We start from the raw sequence: 21,922 nt of genomic DNA, 5'->3' as shown, positions 1-21,922 counted from the left end.
TACTCATAGTCTACTGATGAACACAGTGAATAATGCTTGCTTGATAACTTCTTAGTTGTAATACTGTTGTTTGGGCTGTATTTATTCACTGATAAGTAAGCTAAACTAACAATTTCATTTTATTATATTGAGCAGTATTTTATTATATGGGCAGTAAAGAAACTACATGTACAGTAAACTCTCAATTTTCCACATGCAGATTACCCATCCTAATCTCTTCCCAGGAATTCTAAATTTTAATAAAAATGCAATCGTAAAGAATATTATATACTTTGAAATATTGGTATACTATCAAAAAAATGCAAGTTTGAAATATCTGAACTTTCTTAAAAGTTTCCCATTGCACCAAATCAAGAGTGTCAGCAGTTTAAAATAATTTTTATAAGGTCAATATTTTCTCAGCTGAGGTCACTGGTGCTTTAGGAATGGACAGGAAAGAAGGATGGATGGAGAGAAACCTGACGTCAGCAACAAACTACACTTAACCAAAGGCGCCCAGGGATCCGCATCTTAACGTCCCATCCAACGGATGACGCACTCATTCAAAGTGCCCTCCACAAAGCACCTCAGTAGGGATCGAGGTACCACTGAAAAATTTTCCACACCACCGGGATTAGAACCCGGGTCCTTGGGGTGGGAAGCCCCATTTAAAATACATGAGCGATCCCCATTTAAAAAACATAATTTTGATATTTTTATCCACTAATTTGTATCTGAAGCATTTTCTGAACAATGAATTTCACATATGTATCAAATATAAGTTTAATGAGCATGCTGGGTTTTCAAAATACAGGAAAATTCATTTTTAATGAATACTTTTGGACTTTCAGCAATCAATACACATTCACTTTAATGTCATGCCGAGTCATAAGGATTGTAATCATTTTGGCATGCAAAAGCATGATTGATGATATGCGTTAAATTGATTAATAGCAATGAGTATGTGAGTTCCATACGAGGCAGAAAGCACAATTCTGCACGGAGAGTACTTCACAGTTTAAGAAGAGTTAGGATGATGCGTATGCGCCAAGTGTGAATTTAGTACGCCATCAAAATATACCACAATTACTGGCTCTTACAGCGGCACTACTAATTTCAACACTCAATAAAAGGCAATTCATCTCGCTTGAACATTTTAAATAATGGATGCTTTGGTAAAAAAAATATACATTAAGTTAGAGCCACCTATATGCTGCAGAGATTAAAGGGGGTGGAAGCCATACTATAAATATTGATAATACATTAAATAGTAATGGACAACCTATTACTGTACCGAGATGGTTTGAATTTACTATCAAAATCATCATCTTCTGAAGGCCGAGCCTTGTCGTTCCAGCCATATCCATTGCTCTTCTCCTCTAATCCCTACAGTTTTGTGACTCTCATAGTACTTTTTAGGTCATTCGGAAACTTCTTCCTTCATTACTTTTCCCTCCATTACATTTTCCAGGAAGTTTTTATGCCAGAGAACATGCCCAACATATTTAATTTTCCTTTTCTCCATCCCTTTCATTGAATTCCTTTCCTCTTTAATTTCTCTCAATACTTCTATGTTGCTTTCCACATCCTTCCAGCCATTTCGCTCTTGCCATCCTTCCCCAAATCCGCTTCTCCAATGCTTCCAACCAAGACTTCTCCATCTTTATTTCATGCATTTATTAAATGAAAACCAAACTCTAAAGCTATACTTTAAAATTGATGCATAATGAATAATTTTCCTCTCAATCAATATAAAAAAATAATATAATTTATTTAAGCCATGCATTGTGGATTTAATGTGATAACATAGCCGATTTTTGGATGGCAAATTAATAAAACGAAAACAGTAACAATAATAAAATACGCGATTTCAAGCAAAAGAAGAAGGATATTCTTTACAAATGCATGACAGCTGACATAGGAACGACAAAAACTGAATTTTCTTGGTGTTATCGCACACTGTAAAATATTAATATAACAAGATATATTTTTATCCTAATAATTTCATTCCTTTACGAAGCAAGTAATTTGGCGTACAATATGGGACACAAATATTTTATTGCTAAAAGATTTGAAAATCTATTTGTTTAAAAAACAATTTTTATTACATTTAAAAATGCTCGGGGAAGTTTGATGTATAGAGTTTTTCTCTATGCAAGCTTAAAAACTATTAGTTAAATGATCTATTTTTTTCTTTAAGAAATGAAGAGACCCATGAGAGGTTCCCTTCTACAATGCAGGAGATAATGGGGATCATAAACATACGGAAAAATTGTTTAAGTAGCGCATGACATGTGCAATTATTTTGGGCCTAATCATGAAAAAAGCCAAGGCAACAGTAAATGGAAAGTGTTAATGGAATTTAGCATGTCTTTAAAAGCAAGCACATGTGAGATGAAGCACAATTAAATTATTACTCTAATTAATAACATGTGATACATAAATTTTTTTAACTGCTAATAGAGATATAATTTATCCATAGATTAATATATATCCCAACACTTCTGCATGATTAGGCGTGAGATGCATACAAGTTCACTAAAATGAATACTAATTATTTCTTTCTCCATGTTGATCACAGATAACTATGCCAATGAACAACTTAATTGGGAGGATGACGAAAGTGATAGCCATTTGTAGAAATACTTTAAATCGATCTATACCTGTGATCAAGCTGCAACTTTGGACACAGCAGTAATTATCCTCCCCCATAATTTGCCACTCATTCACAAACTCCTTACACCCAATCCTTAAAGGAATATTTTAGCAATGGCAAGTGAATGGCTTATGCCGTTAGCCACCCGGGCACATTTGACACGGAGATATCCTAAAATTGGGCATCACCTCTCAGGATGAGCCTAGAAATGATATGGAGGGGGAACTCCTCCCTGAATTATATTTCAGGGTCATGAAATGAAAATAGTAAATTGATGATTTTAGGGCAGTGCCGCTGGTGTGGTCACTAGGGATTTTGTGCCTTAGTAAGAGGCAGTCCAACTTTGAGAGTTTACCCCAAGAAACGTACGATGGCCTACTAAAAAATATGAAAATATACTCGGCAACAACAGAAAGTTTCCAGGAGTCAGAAATAAAACCTGAATCAAGCAACAGATATTTAAAGGTTAATTACAGTCCCATGAGTCCTGAATAGCATGCATGATAACTAAGAATGGAAGGTACAACATGGCATGGCACAATACCTCTGGCATCTGGTGAATATTGAAAAGATTTTCTGAGTATCAAGGTATTCATACTTTTCACACAAGAATAATTTCACTATTATTCTATTAACTCTCCTTCAATTTCTCTGACATGGTGCAATCAGGAATTCAGTTAATCGGGTGAAAATAATAAGCGTGGCTCACATACATGAATGAACTGCAAGCTGTACAAAATACAAGGCTCTCATTTAATTGAGATGCTCCAAACAAAGTTGCCTTGAATTTGAGGAAAAGGTGAAAAAATAAACACTAAAATAACCTTGAAAGATATTTGTCATTTTTGTATTTGTTGATGGAGCATCATTACCGTAACCAAGAGAGTAATCATCTAAAATGCTGGTTTCAAAGGCAAGGGTGGAGCTCACCAAATATTAAGATCTATACGGCATGTGATATTCACATTTGAGGGTTTGGGGGTCAGCTTCTGTTCGTGCCACCAGTGCTTTCCCAGGGAGTTCTGATACTCCAAAAAATAATCACACCACTTTGGGGAAGCCGAAGATGAATTAATGGGAGTCATAGCTGGGCCCTCCACTCAAAACCCCAGCACTCTACTCACTGGACAGACACACCCCATAATCACCATAGCGGCCTGAATATCAGATGAATACGTCATAACTACATGTAAAAAATCTTAAAGAACCGATGAAATTTATGATTACATTTAATCTATACTTATAGTTTTGCGACAAGTACATACAGTGCATGCCCTTGAAAGGGTTATTCAACAAATCTGGTTGATGAAAAAATTAGTTTTAAATTAAATCCATTTTGCCTGTCAAAACAAAAATGACTACTTCCCACTGTTCATCATAATTTACTGAATTGGGACCATACGTGGTGAGCATTTATCCACTGATAGTTTTTGAGGCGTAACTATGCACTCATGTTTATATACTCTGCTCTTTGAACAACCTGGAGGCATAAAATGATAGGTGAGGGTAGAGCTCGCCAAATATTAAGCCCAAAGGCATATCAAACATAAACATCAGGGCATGGAGTTCTTATCCCAGTGCAACCTGTGGTTGCTCATGAAGATCTAATGTCTGAAAGGTTGGAATGCTTGAGTGAGGGTGGTCAGAAGCATCACTTAGAATGGTATCACTTAGAAGGTGCATCACTTAGAATTGAATCTGGGACACCTGGAGAAAAACTGTAATTCCATGAAGGAACATCCAATGAAATCTTGGATCAACTGGAAAACTTGGCAAGGAATCAGTTAATGTCATTACAGATGTGGTGTTATTGCTCCCCGAGGTAAATGAACACGGAGATGAGGAGAAAATCAACGATGGATACATTTTCATAATTGATGATTGTGGAGTTACACTCAGACAATGCAGGAATTTTGAAACACATTAAATCATATATCAAAGCAAACTAGGCAATCACCACGTTATTCCAGGGAAATAAGGCTAAGGAAAGCATATTTCCAGAGAAAAGGAGTGAAATATTTATACATGGAGATGCTACCTTTAGTCATGAGTTGGATTGGTTATTTGGTTCCTGTTTCCCCATTGTTTCCAAAAAGAACATCAGCCCCAAAATCTTAAGGAATATGGATGAAAGAGATTGATGAGGTGCAATATAACTAAGGAAGATTGTTTTCACACACTAAAACTTGTACTTGATTGTAATATCCATTGTAAAATTTCTAACATCCCATGAAATACCTTTAGATTGACACATTACTACACAGTATTGCCCAGAATACACATACACAGGAGTAGAAAGCTTATGATGAGGAATCAGATCCAGAGGATGATGACCCCATACTTGCAATCCCAAATTAAGGAAAATATAAAAGCCATGTTTGAGGAGAATTGTTGTTTTAGGAATGAGATTCTTTGCTTATCCTCAAGAAAGAACTATATGAAATAATTGAACTTGCAATATATAATAATGACCAAGTGATAACACTTTTTCACCAGACAATGATTTATTGCATGGCCATTTTGATCTAGTACACCATCTTAAGGTGACCTGAAGGTGAAGTAAATCAAAAGTCACTGGTCATGTAATAAATCATTATCTAGTGAAAAAGTGTTATCACTTGGTCATTATAATATTCAATTTCCACCATATGACAAGCTGCCCATTGCTGCTACCCACTCAAAGTTCTTATTTCTCTATACCCTCACAAAATCTGAACTAAAAAACATAGTGAAGACTCAAGGTACAAAACGAAGCTCTGGTTTTGATGGAATTCCCTGTCACATTATTAAGCAATCTATTGACTTGATTATGCAGCCTCTTCATTTTCTCTTGAATGAATCTTTCCGATCTAGAATGTTTCCATCTCCTCCGATGGTGTCAAAAGTTTTTCCACTTGATAAAAACAAGGGCGATAGACATGACATTAACTCCTACCGTCCATTTTCTCTGCTGAACCAATTCAGCAAAATATTTGAGAAGGCATTCTTTGTTAGGTTAATTTCTTACCCAGAGGTTTTCAATCTCCTTTAACCATCTCAGCATGGTTTTAGGGAGCATAAATCTACACCTTCTGCTAACTATCAGTTAATAACCCTGACTTTAAACACACTAGATAAAAAAATGGAAGTTGCCTCAATGTTTTTCGATAGCTTTCGATTGTGTTGACCACCAATTACTTCTCAAGAAACTCCACTGGATGGGTATTCGTAGCAGACCTAATGCTTGGATTAAAGCCTACCTATTTGATAGAATACAACACGTGGTTGTTTCTGAAAATGGTACATCTTTTGTTTCCCCAAGTAAGGTCCTCAATCGAGGGATTCCTCAAGGCTCTGTTACAGTATAAATGACCTTGCTGATAGTTTTCAACATATAAACAGTGCTACCCCCTTGTTATATGCTGATGACACCATCATTATTCAAGTATTGCCTACTTTTGATGTATTGATAGTTAAGTGTAAACAGGTTAGTCACACCTTACTCTCTTGGTGCCATAATAATTTCCTACATTTGAATTTAGAAAGTTTCACCTAATATATTTTGCAAATAAAAATAAAGCAAGCAAAGTACTTCCTATTGAAGTTGATGGGAAGGTGATCCCACAGGTACAAAACACCAAATATTTGGGTTTCCACATCAATTCTCAAATCTCTTGGGATGAACACATCAGTACTTGAACCAGTAAGTTAAGCTCGGACTGCTTTTTAATAAGGTCCATTAGATCCACAGCTTCAGTGGCTGTTCTCTGTGCACTATACTATGGTGAATTTTATTCTCACATAGCCTAAAGTATCCTTTCCTGGGGCTCATCATCCAAGGCCTTGGCTATTTTCAGGGTCCAAAAAAGAGCCAGTCGGCTAATGAGTTTTACAAAACACAATGACCCTTGCCGTCCCCCTGTTTAAAAAATTGGATGTATTGCCAGTGTCATGTATTTATATTTTTCACGTTGCAGTACATACAAAAAGAAATCTATCTGAGTATGTGAAAAATTGCAATATCCACAAAAATTCTACAAGGCGTAATGAGCAGTTGCACATTTTGTATGTATGTACAAAAAATGCAGGTGCTGGCCCAAATGTTATGGGCCTTCAACTTTATAATAAACCCCCAGCTGAGATTAAGGCCCATGGAAGTGTGGCTGCATTTAAAGTCAATCTACTTTGGTTCTTAAAATCAAAAATGTTTTATTCAATTGCTGAATTTCTTGATAATGCCTGATATGTGTCTTGTATCCACGAATGTATTTTGTCACTTTCCCCTGATGTGTCTGATATCAAGTGTAACAGTTTTAACTACTTGATCGCCGGACAAATAACATGTATTATTATGACACATGAAACTATACAATTTGCATGCTGTACATGCTAAAAAAATTAACGTTTCTATTGATTAACATGATGACAGTGGAATGAAATGATAATTTTCAAACAAATTGAAGGATTTTAAAAGAAAATTATGAAATTTTAATCACTGAGTTCTTTATAAATAAAAAGTGACTGGAACTAGAGGCATTTGGTTTTCAAGTAAATTTCCTAGCAGTACGGATCTTTATAAAAATGTTTAAATTAAAATTAATATGATAATTTCACCTACTAAGAACCCACACACCAGAAATCATAAGTTTTCTGGCTCAAGCATCTGTGAAAGATAACAGTTTCAGGTTTAACTTTGTGGAAATCCTTCATCATACGGGTAAAAAAGAAACTGATTATGCGCAGCATCGAAACCATGGCTGTAAAATATTAAATCTTTATTATGGAAGTGCTAAGTTTCTTTTTTACCCTCATAATCAAGTATCTCCATTTGAAGTCCCGTATAGTATGCACTATCATGACACTGCACCAGCTCCAAACTCTATACAGTTGTTAAAGCATTGCTTGCAGAGCTATTACCTATAGAGCTTGTAGGCTACGTCTTTACATGTTTTAAAACATTATGGACTTTTGGAATTTCCAACGACTCTGATATTTCACATTCATCTCGTGTCACTAATGCAGTGACCCAAGGAATGAATGAGGTTGCACGATAAGAAAACCTGCCTTGTCCACGTTTAAAATCTCACAAGCATCACTGCTAATATGATCACACAAAGCTTTTACTTCCAAATTAGTAGCTGATCCAGAATTTACACTTCTTTGGCATTCACTGCATAGGTACATTAAAATTACGACATTGCATTTTTAAACTATCTACTCTTAGCCATTTGATGCTTCTACGTTATCAATGCCTGCTGCAACATGCAATGCATTGTTCCTTTAACAGAACTTCACAAATGGACATGGTTGCAGCTCTGAAAGATTGAAAAGTCTTTGAAAACCCTTTAAACACATTCCAATACAGTTTCTCAATTATTTTTCAGGTTATTACTATTACAAGAGTGACCAATGATTAAATGGGTGTGTCAAGTTCCCCAGCCAAAGAACATGAGTGCTGACAAAAAAAGAATTAAATCTACAAAATAGTCACTTTACCTATTAATAACAAAGATTTAACTTGTCTGTTTAACATTTTTACTCAGTTTAAAACTTAGCCCCCATTTTTGTATGCACATCTACACTTAGCAAAACAAAGAGTAAATTTACTAAAATCATGAGACGAGTGCCAAAATGCATGTAGCATGAGAAAATAACACAGAGAGAAAGAACATGCATGCCAAGCCACAAAGCATGAGTCTGAGCTCGAACAGCAATTTAACTTTTTCCTTGATGACAACAAAGTTATGGCTACAAATGCTGAAATCAAATCTAAATAAATATCTTTACAATGTCTAAGGTTAACATTGGCATGGATCATTCTATGAAATAATGTTCAAAATCAAATTAAATTTCAACCAAGACTATGCGTGGCAATTCACATTATTCAGCAATGCAAGTGATGCAATGCACTGCAATCAAATTAAGAAAACTTTTTTATGCAATAATGTTAAACTAATTTGTACTTCAGATTATGTACAATCCTAAAGGTCACAGCTTTTCGTCATCAGATGTAACTTTTAAAAGGGTGCCAGTTGGCACCTCTCCCTTCATTAACAGTCATCAACTGCACAATGTATATGGAAATTTTGAACTTATAAAAAGAAGATTGCATTTTAATGATACAAATTTTCATATGGCTTAAAATTTGAGAGTAGGGCGTAGGAAAACATGGCCACCCATTTCCTAACACCCTACTCCCAAATTTATCCCGATTTTCTTGATTAACATGTGAATTTTTTCCATTTCCTCTCAAATGTTTGATTAGCTATTTATACGCTTATCCTCACGGTGCCGTATACTCTTTGACTTCCGTAAGTCAAGGAGTAATGTAACTCCCCTGCCATCGGACTTATGGCAGCCCGATGTCAAAACTGATGCAATGAGGGAATACCATAATTTTTTATCAATTGCAATCTAGTATAATAAGCAGATTTTAGACAAATTGTTACTTGAAAATCAATAGGTATTAAAAACAAAGAAATTTAGGTATCACCCTGTGAATTTCCAGCTATTATTTTTGATATCTTAAGTTTTAATTTGCCATGTTTATTTAAGAGTTTTCCTATACCTCCTGGAGGCCATTTATTATAGCTAAAAGTCCGTTTAGAAGTTATTGCCATTTGAAAATGTAAATCAGCTAATGGTAATAAACAGGACACAGCTCTTAATACTTGTCTGTAAAACAGAGTATATAAAATTTGAGTAAATTTGTAAGTTGGATATTACATTCAGGACATGTATATCGACTTCCGGCAATGAAAAATGGGCCTCTGGTTTGCTGGATCTGTATTAATCCTGTAAAAGGAGCTTTGTCCTAATTTTGAATTTCTAATTTGGCCCTTTAAACAGATTCTATCCTGCATTCTTAAAGAAATTGAATGATTCAATTTTGAAGATGGAGCACTCACACAGCATATAAATTTCAAAAATAAAACAGGGAGAATAACATGGAGGAAAACTTTTTGAATCTAAAATCTGAATTAGCTTGTTAAGACAAAGAGACTTTCGAACAGCATTTCAGCAGAACAAATGAAACTACTGTCTCACAGATGACTATTAACACCCACCAGATACCAACTCAGCTGCTTGGTGGTCTTTGAATGGCTGCAAACATGGGTGTGCTAGTTTACTTGCATGAAAATCAATACAAAATGATTCTTAGCGATACTCACAACCATCTTAACTAAGCAAAGCCAATGAGAAAGAGATATGGTCCCCAAAGTTATGGATATTAGAGAATGGAACCCATCATTATTTAATTTGGCCTCCCTACTGCCATAACCACATTTTAAGCCAAGTAAACAACAGATGCATCATCTGAATTGTTAAATGGAACAATATTATCTCATCAACAATCATCTCCACTTTGTTTTGGATTCCCAGTTCAAGTTACTGTGTGATGTAACCTAAAATTAAACCAAACGTTTTAAAAATAAACACCCCCCAGACAATGAAACCTTAATTAAAGCCACTCCAATTCACAGCAGTTTGAGTTTCAAATCCTTTGATACAAAGATAAACTCAGCAATATCAATTTAAGAGCAAGAACAACCAATCATGAAGTTTGGAATTTGGCATGTTGGTGGAAACAACAAAACTTGGTAACTATCATGACTGTAATATGAGTATCCATAAGAAGTAATTCATCAATTCTAATGTTCTAAATTTGTTTCCTTTCAAATTCAAAGAAACTGAAGGATAAGTCACAACAGAAGCTTTTAATGGAATCATCCGCTAATGCACGTTACTATGCAACAATTTCAAAGCATACAAATGATCTGCCTTGGCCAGGACATGAAACCACATCCCTCGATGTCCAGCTGAGCGATTTAACCAGTTAAGCCACCGAGGTGTCCTCTTACACTTCAAAATAACATTTTGGGGTGAAAGCCGATGCTTTGGTAGCTTTAATGGCTCAAGCACTCGGCCAGACCTTTAAAAATGTAAAATTGCATGTACTCACAGTCGGAAGTCCGGGTGCCTCCCATCAACACCGCTCCCATGTTGCCCGGTGACGGTGACCAATGGCTCGGGGAGAGAGTCAGGGTTCACAGGGACCTGAACCCCCCTCTCCCACTCCTGCTTCCACTGATCTGTGATCACCCAGTACTCATCTGCAGTTAAAGGCTCACTATCTGGCAGTTTCATGGCACTTATGAGGTCCTTTCGAAAGAGCTGGGGATTAAATTGAAAGACAGCTTAGCACAACAAGAACTCAACCTTTTTGAAAATTTATTTGGTCAAAACCAATATTAAAAGGCTGGGTCTCTAAAGGTTCAAATCACATATTTCTCTGCATAATATAAAGACCATAACAGTATAATGAAATGCTCTTAATCATAACCAGTTCATTGTTAACATAATGCTTACTATGGCCATGAAATAAACGATTGGTTTAAAATGACAAGTCTCAGGGGGAACCTAAAATTCCCCTCTCTAAATAAATCGGCTTGGCAAGTGAAACACGTGGTATCAGGTTTTTGGGCATTTTCCTTCCTGCATTATGTTCCAGTGTGGATCATAATCTAACTGACGGTATACTTGGCAGGTCTCTGAAGAAGTAGTCCTCGAAATCCTGTCCTCGGGTGTGGTTGGTTCACATATGAATGTTAGTGCGACTAACCCGGCATTTGCACATATTTAGGTCGGTCCTACGCGTATTACATTTTCATATTAATTGCCACGAGACAAACATTTGGGTTTCTCCTCATAAACCCTTCCCGAGTCCACGTGTGATTTTGCTCGAGGGTCACTGTGCTACACAAACCTCAAAGGGATAGTGAGAAACTTTTTTATTTATTTTCTCTTTCCCCTATTTCATGTATTTCAGCATGATCAGTAGGTGACTGACTAAGTTCTTCCCCGTAAACCCAGAGTGGTATTGTTCACAATTGATGGGTCACCACCAAAGGAGTTCCTCGTCCCAAACCCCAAGTGCAGGTGTACGGTCACTGCGTTCCACAAACCGGAGTGGCAAGAGTTGTGAGCAATTGCTCTCTTAGATTATGCATTGCAATACCGCCATTGTTATCATTCTTTTTCACATTCCTTTACCCTCCCCTTGTAACGACTACAGCTTATCGCATTCATACCTATGGCTGTAAATGCGTTCTGACATAGTTATTACCAGTGCAAGGCTTCATATAAACAAATTATAAGACTTTGCACAGTCCTGTGGCATTAATAAGCTGGTCCTGCATCCAATGTCCCAAGCACCCTATCTGCGTTATAACTCATGCACCAATTGAAAAATAACAAAGTAAATCTTACCATGACCGTGCATCCCATTTTAATGAATTCAAAAGTCATAAGTACATCCGGGAAAACAATTCATGAATGTAATACAGAAATCCCTGGAATGACATATTCTTTAGCAATATTAGTAACACTAATACTTGACAGCATTTAGCATGTTGCTTGGGTTAGTGTGTCCGTATTAATTCGAAAAGAGGACTCGCGCGATAGGTTTTGAAAAACAAAAAATTCCCTGAGCAGCGTTATTAATTACAAACAGATAAAGCAAAGGCCAAATTTAGGAAGAAAACATTACACAACTCTCTTCTTGACAATTATCGCTTCTTAGTATATGGACCAAATTTCTAAATACTGAATAACGAACTTTGAAATCCTCTTTTGACAAGCCATCCTCCTCCTCATTGCTTAAAAATTATCAAACAAGCAATAATTAAGCAACATACTTAACAATCTTGACCACCCAATATGTTTTCTAAAAATCAAGGATATCGAAAGAGGAAAATGTTGGTATGGATTTTTAAATCCCTATTGCATACGGAAAAGACTAATACAGTACGTCACATTTGTGATGTCAAAAAAGTACACCCACATGGGAAGATAGTAAAAATATAAAGCATTTATAATATTTTTGGACACCTAGCACACATGTTTGCATATGGACAAATGAAATTTTTCATTTTTTTTCAAAAGTTTCATTTTCCTGCAAAAGCATACTGATCAAACTTCATATCCAATCCCCAATAAATGAGTTATCAAAACCACCATTTAGAATCCAAAATGCACAATGCTTTATCTTTAGATGTTTTGATTCTCTTCTAAACTATTTTTTCTTAGCCTCAATAATGCAATGGCTAGAAACACACTTAGTACACCTTCATCATTTCAAAAAAATTAACCAATAATCATCTTACACTTTCTACTTCAAGATTAAAATGTCCACAATGCCTAAATTTAAAGGTGGAATTATTAGCACTTGGCATTTGAATGAAATTGATGTTGACATTTAAGTGGTCATGCAGGCGTTACATTTCCTAAGCCATGACGAAATCATTCAGCAAGTGCGGTGAAAATACTGAACCACATTTAACCTCAGAGCCCCCTACTAATCACAATGAAAAATATAATGAGAATGGTGAACTACATTATAAATCTCAATATAATAGATGCAGGCGTAATAAGAATGTAAATACATTCTTGCATGCTTAACAAGTAATTAACTGGTTAATTAATCACTGATGCAAGATTACGACGAGAAGTTACGTTACAATTCGAACAAAAGCAGAAAATACATTTTCTAAAAGCCACATTTGCACTGCTCTCGGATACATTTGACTCTACTGCAGATTATTACTAATACTATTGTCACACTGTAAGCAGTGATACTAAACAGTGAAAATTGGGCAAGAGTTTCATTTTGATGGGCATGAGGGAAGCTTGCCCCTATTCTCCCTAGCTCGTTTAAGACCGTAGAATTCACACAAGCAGATTGCAGGGGAATCCCTATCTGACTTTTAGCAGTTCTTTCCCAAAATGCCTTGCAAAAAAAACACAGCCCTAGGTCGTGTCCAGAATGAACACCTAAGTTTGAACCTAAAACCCTCCAGTCAGCAACCACATGCTTGACCCACCAAGTTGCCATGCTGAACATCACTGACAATACAGCATACTTTTATAATTGCAGGCCAAAGGTCTCAGCAATTCACTTCACCACCTGAATGCAGGCAAGGTGGCCAAAAGACCAACAACACCAACAAGTTATTTACCTCAGCAGGTGCTTCTGTAGCACTTCGGTTGTAGATGCTTTTGAGATCGTTGAGGGGGCGAGGAGTCCATACGGAGCCATCCCCCCCACCATTGCCATCCCCATTCCCCCCCTTCCCATTTCCTCCTCCTCCGTTGTTCCCCCCTCCCCCAGAAGAGGGACACCCGATGACGGAAGAAGACCTCTCCGGCGTCCCTTTCGCCTCTGACGCTGCTGACCCCCTCGCTTCCTCCTCCTCAACCGGACTCCTTGGCCGGCACTTGCGTCTCTTAGTCGGCACTGGTTTGGATCAAACAGTACATGGGATCATCATTGTATTCATTTTGTGGCCACGCAACCATGCAGCTGGAGGCATTTCATTCAGTATTGCCCTCGGGAGGCTCTTTCACATTGAGACATTATCGATCAATTGACCATGAGGGATAAAAACCAATACACATAAAAATACAATACTTGAGCCAATGTATTCCTACATACATTAATTTTCAGCATTTAAAACGATCCAGATAAATGTCTATTTACTAGTAATCAACCAATATTTGCCTTTTCTGAGGATTCATATAAAAATTTTGTTTAGCCATAATATGGAACTAAAAAAATCCATTTCACACCCACATGTACCAATGAGTGAATTTAAGACACAGTTAGATAGTTCATTAAATTTGCATAAGAAAAATAGTTTAAATTGATCTTAAACTAATGACTTCCACCACATAAACAGGATAACTTGAAAATGGTCGAGAGTATGCATTTACACTAACGCATACACGTTGTAATTCATTCCTCATCGAATAAAAATATTAAATTAAGTTTGGATACTTGTGAGACTTATTTTTGCAGGAATGTGACATGGTTTAAGATTATATACAAGTTATAATAAAACGAAATAATATAGTCATTTTACGTTAATATACTGGCAAAATTGAATAAAACTCTGCAAATAAGCCTTGTGTCAATGTAAATTTACAAAACATTTCAGCAGACTGGTAAGGAAATTGTTGACATACCTGTGCCATCTTCCACAGATTTATTGAGTTGCCGTTTAACCCGCTGTGACATCCTGAGCCAAATGTTATGTTTGGGAGCAAGACCTCACAACCTTAAAAAATGATAATAGGATTAAAACAAATAGGAATTATGATTGCATTATAGCAATAGTATACATTCGGTGATAAGCTTATATTAATTCTCTCCTTCACATGCTTATCACTAATATATTATTGAAAATACTCACTACATAGCTGAAGTTGTGTGGTCTACCTAATGGAGGCGCAACGAAGATCCGTTGTATCTACAATAAAAAGGAAAGCGCCAGGTATAAGATTTGTGATTAACACAATTGCCACATTTTTATCACTGTAAGACGGTCAAAATAGTCGCAATATGGGCAGAACAAATATTTTAAGTTAATAAAACAACGAAAACATACAATATAGTAATGTAAATCCTCTACAAAATCAACTTGGAACTAAAAAGGCCTATTGTAAGAACACTTGTTACCACATTTGCGTGACACGAAATAGAAAAAAATATCTTTCCCTTGGATTAAAACTCGTCGTAAAGATAACGTTGAGGAATTAAAAGGTACACCAGACACAATAAAAACACTCCTACTCCAATTAAATGGCATAATTGGTTGTATATTAACTTCTTTCCACTAGCTAACTACCGATGTAAACATTGACAGTTCGTACTCACATATTACTCCCATTTTGGGCAAAAACTGGTAACATATTCACAATATTAATACCTCATAACAAAAAAACACTTCATTTAACACTATTTCCACACAATTCTTCCTTCATACACACGTAACTATTAAACACAAAATTGTATCACGGTTACTTACAAGACTAACAACACTGACAACACAGATGGCAGCACTCTCGCGACATTTCATTAATCTTTCGCATCCCTGATAAATGAGAAGAACCGACTAACTTAACTTGATTAGCACTCCAAACATACATATTTTTACGGTGCAACACTGACACTTCATTTTGCACTAGTTGAAACTTCGTCTAATAGAGTAAGCACTATATTCGGTACGTAGTATCTCGAGAACGGCTCCGTGTCTCACTGTCATCAGAATAACCAACATGTCCTCATTAGAAATTCAGCCTCCCACTCTCCAACAGCTACTTACCTCGCAGGGCACCTCCGAGGATCTATCAGACCTAGAAGTGTTGTAGACGTTTGTCGTCCAATGTAATGAGTCTCCGGGTCCAATAACACGGCAAATTAATTACACAAAACTGGATGCGAGCGTTTGGCGCCATCATGCCTGAAAAAATAACTGTAGAAGTTCAGGTCACGTGATCTTGACACGAGATCTCGCGAGATATTTGAGAAACCGTGCGCTTTTTGGTATGTATTTATTTGTTCGACCCATTGATGGGAATTAAGCGAATCAACACCACAGTATTTTCATAGAAATTATTCGGTGGTAAATTGTGTGCACGCAAGAATTGATTCCCTGGCTCCTGAATAATGGACCAGGAGCTTAAAGTGAAGGTTGACGACGCATGTCGTGCTGCAGAAGAGTTTACGAAGCTCTATTATGAAAATTTGGACCGGAGACGACATGTAATTCAAATTATTGGTTACATTTTCTTTGGATTTTGCCGTGTAATAACCTTTGGAATTCCCTACAGATGATGTCAAAATATTACTTGGATTGCGGAGTAGTGGTTTGGAATGGAAATGGTGTAATCGGGAAAGATATGATTCAAAACCTCTTCATGGAATTGCCAGCTTCTGAAAGCACCCTGACGTCGGTGGATTCCCACCCAATATTGGGTAAAGGATTTATCTTTAATATAATTAGCTAATTCGTTACCTTAGATGCCATTTAAACGTTTAAAGTTGCTGGAGCATTCAGTGGCCATACTTCCTTTTAATTTCACCCACCTCGCAGATGCAGCAGTCGGTACACAGCAAACTGTGCTTATACAAGTAGCTGGGTTCATCAAGTTTCAAGATAAGTTAGTCCAGCCGTTTCAGCAGAATTTTATGGTGACGGCGGAAGGGGACAAGTGGAAAATTGTGAACGACTGTTTCAGATTTCAGGAAGTTATTGAGTAAGTTGAATGAATGTTTTTAGATTACTAGGATATAATTCTTTTAAGTTGTATCTGATCGTTACTTATCATTTCAGGCCATCGGAGGATGCTAAACCTAGACTTCATTAAAATCAAAATTTTCGAAGTAAGTTGACTCGATAAGTTGGTTGGAATGATACTAATTTTATAGACTTTGTCTTCGATTTTTATTCACTGTGCTTAGAAAAAATTTACAAAATGGATCAAATACAAAAGAAGCTTAGGTTGATATATTTGACTTGAGCTAATTTAACTCACATTGAGCAGTAACAATATTTCCAATGAATTCCAGTTGTCATCTTGCATCAAGGCAACACATTAAATCTGTGTATGCCAACAATTATGTACAAAGTTGAAGTACTATTCTTCATAAATAAATTATAAAACTTAAACAGCTACCATCAGGAGTGTTTCAATGTTCTTTTACAAGCACCAAGCAAAATTGATAGTTGGACTTAATTGATACATATTCAGAAGCAATACATTTATTTTTGTGCGTAATTTTTCAGAAAACTTTTATAATTCGACAATGATTCCAGGTAAGATAATTTTAAGGAAGTAACCCGCCTTCACAACACTGTATCACACAATACTTATGCAACACTCACCCCCGAATCAATACTTTCAAATTTTAATCCGGTGAGGTTAATGAGCACAACAAATGAAATGGTAATATGACCACTAATAGCTGATTATAATGTACATGTATTAGAGACACCACCAATGCTGACACACATGATTTTTTAACAACATGCAGCATTACCAAGTGAAGCATTTTGGGCAGCATTCATTAAATGAGGACTGGACAACACCACATTTCACAACTCATTGTAAACGTAACGTGGAGGCTTGCGTCATTAATCTTCTGGAGGAAGGTGGACTTCGGGGTAGGGTTCATTGGCCTGAGGAAGGGGGGGAACGACACCCCCCACTGCCCCCTCCTCCCCATCCACGCCACCCCTGAGCAGATGGCGGCGCATTAGGTTGTGGTTGCTCAGAGGAGACGGGGCACCACCCCCAAGTCCATCCCCTCCACTGATGTTATTGCCACCTGGACTGACGTTCACTCCTCCAGCAGCTCCTATTGGTCCTCCACTCGAATCCAGTTCCAAGGCTGGATCTGCAGTTGCCTCCGCCAAATTTGTCACGGATTTGGATTTCACACACTGGAAAAGAAGCATTGCATAAATTATTTATGTCATGAGCACACTGGTTAATGAATACACTAATTTAAAATTTCACTAACACAAATTATACTGCACCGTGTCAAATTTGTAAACAAATGTAAAATGAACCAAGTGTGAAGTACACTCCAAGAGAATTTTACTGAAAATGAAAGTAAGTGGTATGGTCAATCAATAGTTCCCTATATTGAGGCCCAGAGGGTGAAATATTTTGGTCAGGAGCTAGTACCTCATTATACTTAAGAGAAGTAACATCCAAATTAAAGAGATTCATCCCAAATACCTTCACAGAACATTTAATTTTCCCCCTCATTTAATGTAAAACTATAATGGCCTTGTGTTAAACAGTGCTTAATTTAGAGCACTTTGGCTTTAAAAACTAAGAAAATATTATGCAGAACATCTCTTGAATGTTAGCAAAAAGATGCTTTCATCCAACCAGATCAGATTGACATTTTTAAACATTAAAATCTTGTTTAAACTTCTGGACAATAAATAGCAGGTTTCCTTCATGCCTCATTGAGAGATGTCATCATGTAGCCCTTCAAAAGCAATTTGTTTAGCAATGGATTTTCGAACAATTAGCTTTCTCCTCTCATTCTCAGCACAATCAACTCAATATGTATGGTACATCAAATGGACAAACCAGCCACTATAAAATGCAAAACAACTGCCCCTCTAGACGAAAAATTTACAATTATATAAGGCTGGATCTTAAAATTTCTCTGCTGCCTGCACTCTTCATAAATTATTTGTTAGGCGAGGAATTATGAGTGGTAGCAATATATAGAGATAAAAATGGGGAAGAACTAGCAGGGGGAAAGGATACGTAACAAATTTTTAAAGACCAAAAAGAATTCACAGATTGTAGAGTCATTTTTTAATCTTTTTACCTTTAACCATAATGAGTTTGGAAAAGAGTACAAAATGAAAACTTATTGCATCTCTTATCCACTTGACCAAATCCTTTATCAGGGTTTACATCCCTTCTGATCATTGTAATAAAGGCTGGCCATTTGAGGTTTATTTAAACAATGAGAAAACATTGGTTTCTTCTGATTTTATTTAAATTTTGTGTCGAGCAAGAATGGGAGAGACTATAGGCATATTCAGTAATATCCACAGATGAGAGGAGTTTGAAGAATAGAAAATATTTCTATGGGAATGATTATTCTTACAGGTGGGAAGTATTAACTCATGCATATTGTGGCTAAAATGCCACACTGCAGAGGTAGCATAAGGGCATACAAATCAATACCCCATCCCAATTAATTAACCTTTCGTATTTAACATAGAAGTAGGATTTTTTCTTCACACCTCACAAATGTAATTCCACATCCCCATAGATGACCATGAATAATGATGCAATATTAGCATATCCTGTTACATGGCATGTTTGCATCAGACATTTACATTAACCCTTATCAGTTAACCTCTAAACACAATCTCCCATGAGTGCCAAGAGAGACCTATCAATTTATTTCCATGTGATATAATGTCTAACATATTATCCATTAAAGTGTGGGCCATTATGGGATGGGGCTAATGGATACTTGGGTGAAATCATTGACCATCTTTACAAACATACACACTCAATATCATTAAGGTTCCCCCTTTATTGCTGTTGCTCTACGAGACTGATTGATTCTATTTGATCCAATAAAAATACAAACGAATTTACACGAGTCTAAAATTTAATTGCATTGGAATCTCACTCCTCTAGTCACTACATCTTGGGCTCCAGAAATTCGATCTTAATTAGAGATATTCACAGCCGATGGGGAGTCATCTACCTTTTTCATTCATGCCTCAGGCTAACTTCATCAGTAATAGACGTACGAGTATCTTGGACATTTAGCTAACGCTTATCATGAAAATCAGGGCTGTAACTCGTTAATCGTGTCTTCCTAGAGAAATTATGGTTTCTAGGTAATTGAATGATATTTTGGCAAGGAGGTTCATTCCTTTTTGGGTTGCAGTTTAGCACTAACAGATTAAAGGTGGCTGAATTTCCGTTCAATATCACAAGAGGGTAGTTCTTCCGGCAACACCGTTCGGACAATAAAAATTACATCTCGAGAAAATTATACCAAAAATAAAAATTATTACGAAAATTATTCTTCTATAAAATCAACATATCCGTATCTAGTAGTTCAAAACGTTACCGAATTCGTACGCACAATTTTCAAAAATGAACGCGGCTTTTCTCGAGCTTTCATCATGCCGCTCTTTAAATATCGATCGAAAATTGACCCGAGGCGAACCGAAGTTGTTCCTCCAGTAGGATTAGTGGAACTAATTGCAAGGTTTATAATCCAACCGAGTCGTACTTCTAGTATCGAGATTATAGATCTTAATTTATGATTAATATACGTAGTCGAGATGGTCGAGTCAACCCCATAAATTGTGGTGGGAATATCGCTAGGTTGAATGTTAATTGTCTCATTAAATTACTGCGGAAGCGTCGGGTAACACATGTTACTCCTACAATCATTTTGTCTAATCACGCCTACCTAATCTGAGACAAAACTTCGCCAAGTGAAATTTGTTAGCAATAGAAGTGTCCCATACTAAAATTATTTATTTAAAACCTGAAAGCACGGTCATATGTTATAGGAACATATGATTGCGTCATACAGACGTAATAACATGCATGGCATTCGTCTAAACAACCCATGCCTTACATTTTTATTCTTTGTCAAACAGAGATATTTTGTGTCTTCCGAAGCGAATATGCGCGGCCAAGGCCCAAGAAGACACTAATGACATACCCAAAATAATATCCATCACCCTACAACATTAAGTGCATTTCAAGTTTAAATAGCAAGCAACATTGTTTGAAACATATATTTTCACTCATGGAGCAAAACTTTATATCCGACGCATCCCAAATTCTAACGTATATATTGCGTTTCTTTGACAAAATCTACAAACACTATACTATCTCCGATCTCCACTTCAGGTACTCCCACCCTCAGCGTCAGCTGATCGCACGCGAATACAGTCGTTAAGATGGCCGACACGGAAATCAACGAATTGATTGGTGATGAAGCAGTCACACCTCCGCGCAGAAAAAAGGCTTAGCCCATCCACAGAAGTCTCATATCGTGAAAGAATAGCATGACGTATCGAATGTAATAGAAAACAAGTTCTCGCAGATTGAACGTTTTTTACGACATACATGAATCAAAAGACAAACGCCGCTGCAGCTCATGAAATCAAAGAAATTAATGGATTATTTATAGCTAATTCTTTAAAATTCACATTAGTATTTCTTTACAAAGGCTTAAAATATACTGCAATGGATTGGTTCGAAAATTACGTACATACTACAATCGTCTCGAGTGGGAGAAACTTAGTTTTTTTAAACTCCTGTCGCTGGATCACCCAGATACTTGTCAACTATTACGTCTATGACAAATGCCAACAAAACACTTGTCATTTCAGCGGATAACCATTGCGTTGCGAAACCTTCGCTTAACTAAAATACGAATTATTTCTTGAAAACTAGTCTAACTCGGAGCAGCAGATTGGATTTGTTAATGAGTCCACTCAATCAATAAAGTACGTCTCGGGCAGATAGCATTCACCCTGTCTACAAAAACATTTCAACCATGCAAAAGATGGGATAATGATTAAAAACAATCTGCAGGGAAATTGTTAATTATTCCTCATAATTCATATGTCAACTTGATTCATAGTCACCTTAAATTCCCAAAAATATTAAATACATACTAAACGATATAAATACAACCGTTTCGCGGACGTATTTCACTATAAACATGTAATTGATTGTTTGCTTTAAATTCTACCCTTTTTCATTTTGAAATATTCAAAAGGCGGCAAATTAACAGATAAAATAAATTTTAACTACCGAAACGAAACTAGTGCCCTCAATCCTACTAAACACTAAGTATTTATTCAAAGTTATTCCAATGTTTTTTCGTTTTAGTTTATCTACAACAAGTATTAGTGTCTACTTGCGTGAAAAATGAAATGGTGAACA

At 36.5% G+C, this 21,922-nt stretch overlaps 3 protein-coding genes across 3 annotated transcripts in view; 1 reads left to right on the top strand and 2 right to left on the bottom strand.

The window, feature by feature from the left end:
* Positions 1–15,897, bottom strand: part of rno (PHD finger protein rhinoceros) — a 52,180-nt gene extending 36,283 nt beyond the window's left edge. The window contains exons 1-6 of the mRNA XM_071583679.1: positions 15,778–15,897; positions 14,866–14,922; positions 14,639–14,730; positions 13,845–13,910; positions 13,633–13,706; positions 10,578–10,789 (exon numbers count right to left, since the gene is read on the bottom strand). Coding sequence (XP_071439780.1) covers positions 10,578–10,789; positions 13,633–13,706; positions 13,845–13,910; positions 14,639–14,690 — 404 coding nt within the window. The 5' untranslated portion in view covers positions 14,691–14,730; positions 14,866–14,922; positions 15,778–15,897. The remainder of the gene's footprint in view (positions 1–10,577; positions 10,790–13,632; positions 13,707–13,844; positions 13,911–14,638; positions 14,731–14,865; positions 14,923–15,777) is intronic.
* Positions 15,898–15,998: 101 nt separating this feature from the next.
* On the top strand, positions 15,999–16,902 carry Nxt1 (NTF2-related export protein 1). Its single transcript, XM_071583675.1, has 4 exons — positions 15,999–16,217; positions 16,286–16,430; positions 16,549–16,711; positions 16,789–16,902. The coding sequence occupies exons 1-4, from the start codon at positions 16,122–16,124 to the stop codon at positions 16,820–16,822; spliced, it is 438 nt and encodes a 145-aa protein (XP_071439776.1). The 5' UTR covers positions 15,999–16,121; the 3' UTR covers positions 16,823–16,902.
* A 219-nt stretch (positions 16,903–17,121) lies between these two features.
* The window catches only part of mri (BTB/POZ domain-containing protein mrityu), a 41,305-nt gene continuing 36,504 nt past the window's right edge, over positions 17,122–21,922 (bottom strand). Inside the window, exon 7 of the mRNA XM_071583674.1 lies at positions 17,122–17,898. Coding sequence (XP_071439775.1) covers positions 17,590–17,898 — 309 coding nt within the window. The 3' untranslated portion in view covers positions 17,122–17,589. The remainder of the gene's footprint in view (positions 17,899–21,922) is intronic.

This window comes from Hetaerina americana, unplaced genomic scaffold, assembly GCF_022747635.1.
Source record: "Hetaerina americana unplaced genomic scaffold, ioHetAmer1.1.p SCAF_144, whole genome shotgun sequence".
Taxonomy (NCBI): Eukaryota; Metazoa; Arthropoda; class Insecta; order Odonata; family Calopterygidae; genus Hetaerina; species Hetaerina americana.
The sequence above is the reverse complement of the archived record's forward strand: the minus strand, read 5'-3'. Positions and strand labels throughout refer to the sequence as shown.

Bases quoted from the DNA above. Each gene is read 5' to 3' on its own strand.
- Nxt1 (XM_071583675.1), top strand. From the start codon at position 16,122: ATGGACCAGGAGCTTAAAGTGAAGGTTGACGACGCATGTCGTGCTGCA. The intron at 16,218-16,285 runs GTAATTCAAATT...AATTCCCTACAG, and splicing joins ATTTGGACCGGAGACGACAT to ATGATGTCAAAATATTACTT. The intron at 16,431-16,548 runs GTAAAGGATTTA...CCCACCTCGCAG, and splicing joins GGATTCCCACCCAATATTGG to ATGCAGCAGTCGGTACACAG.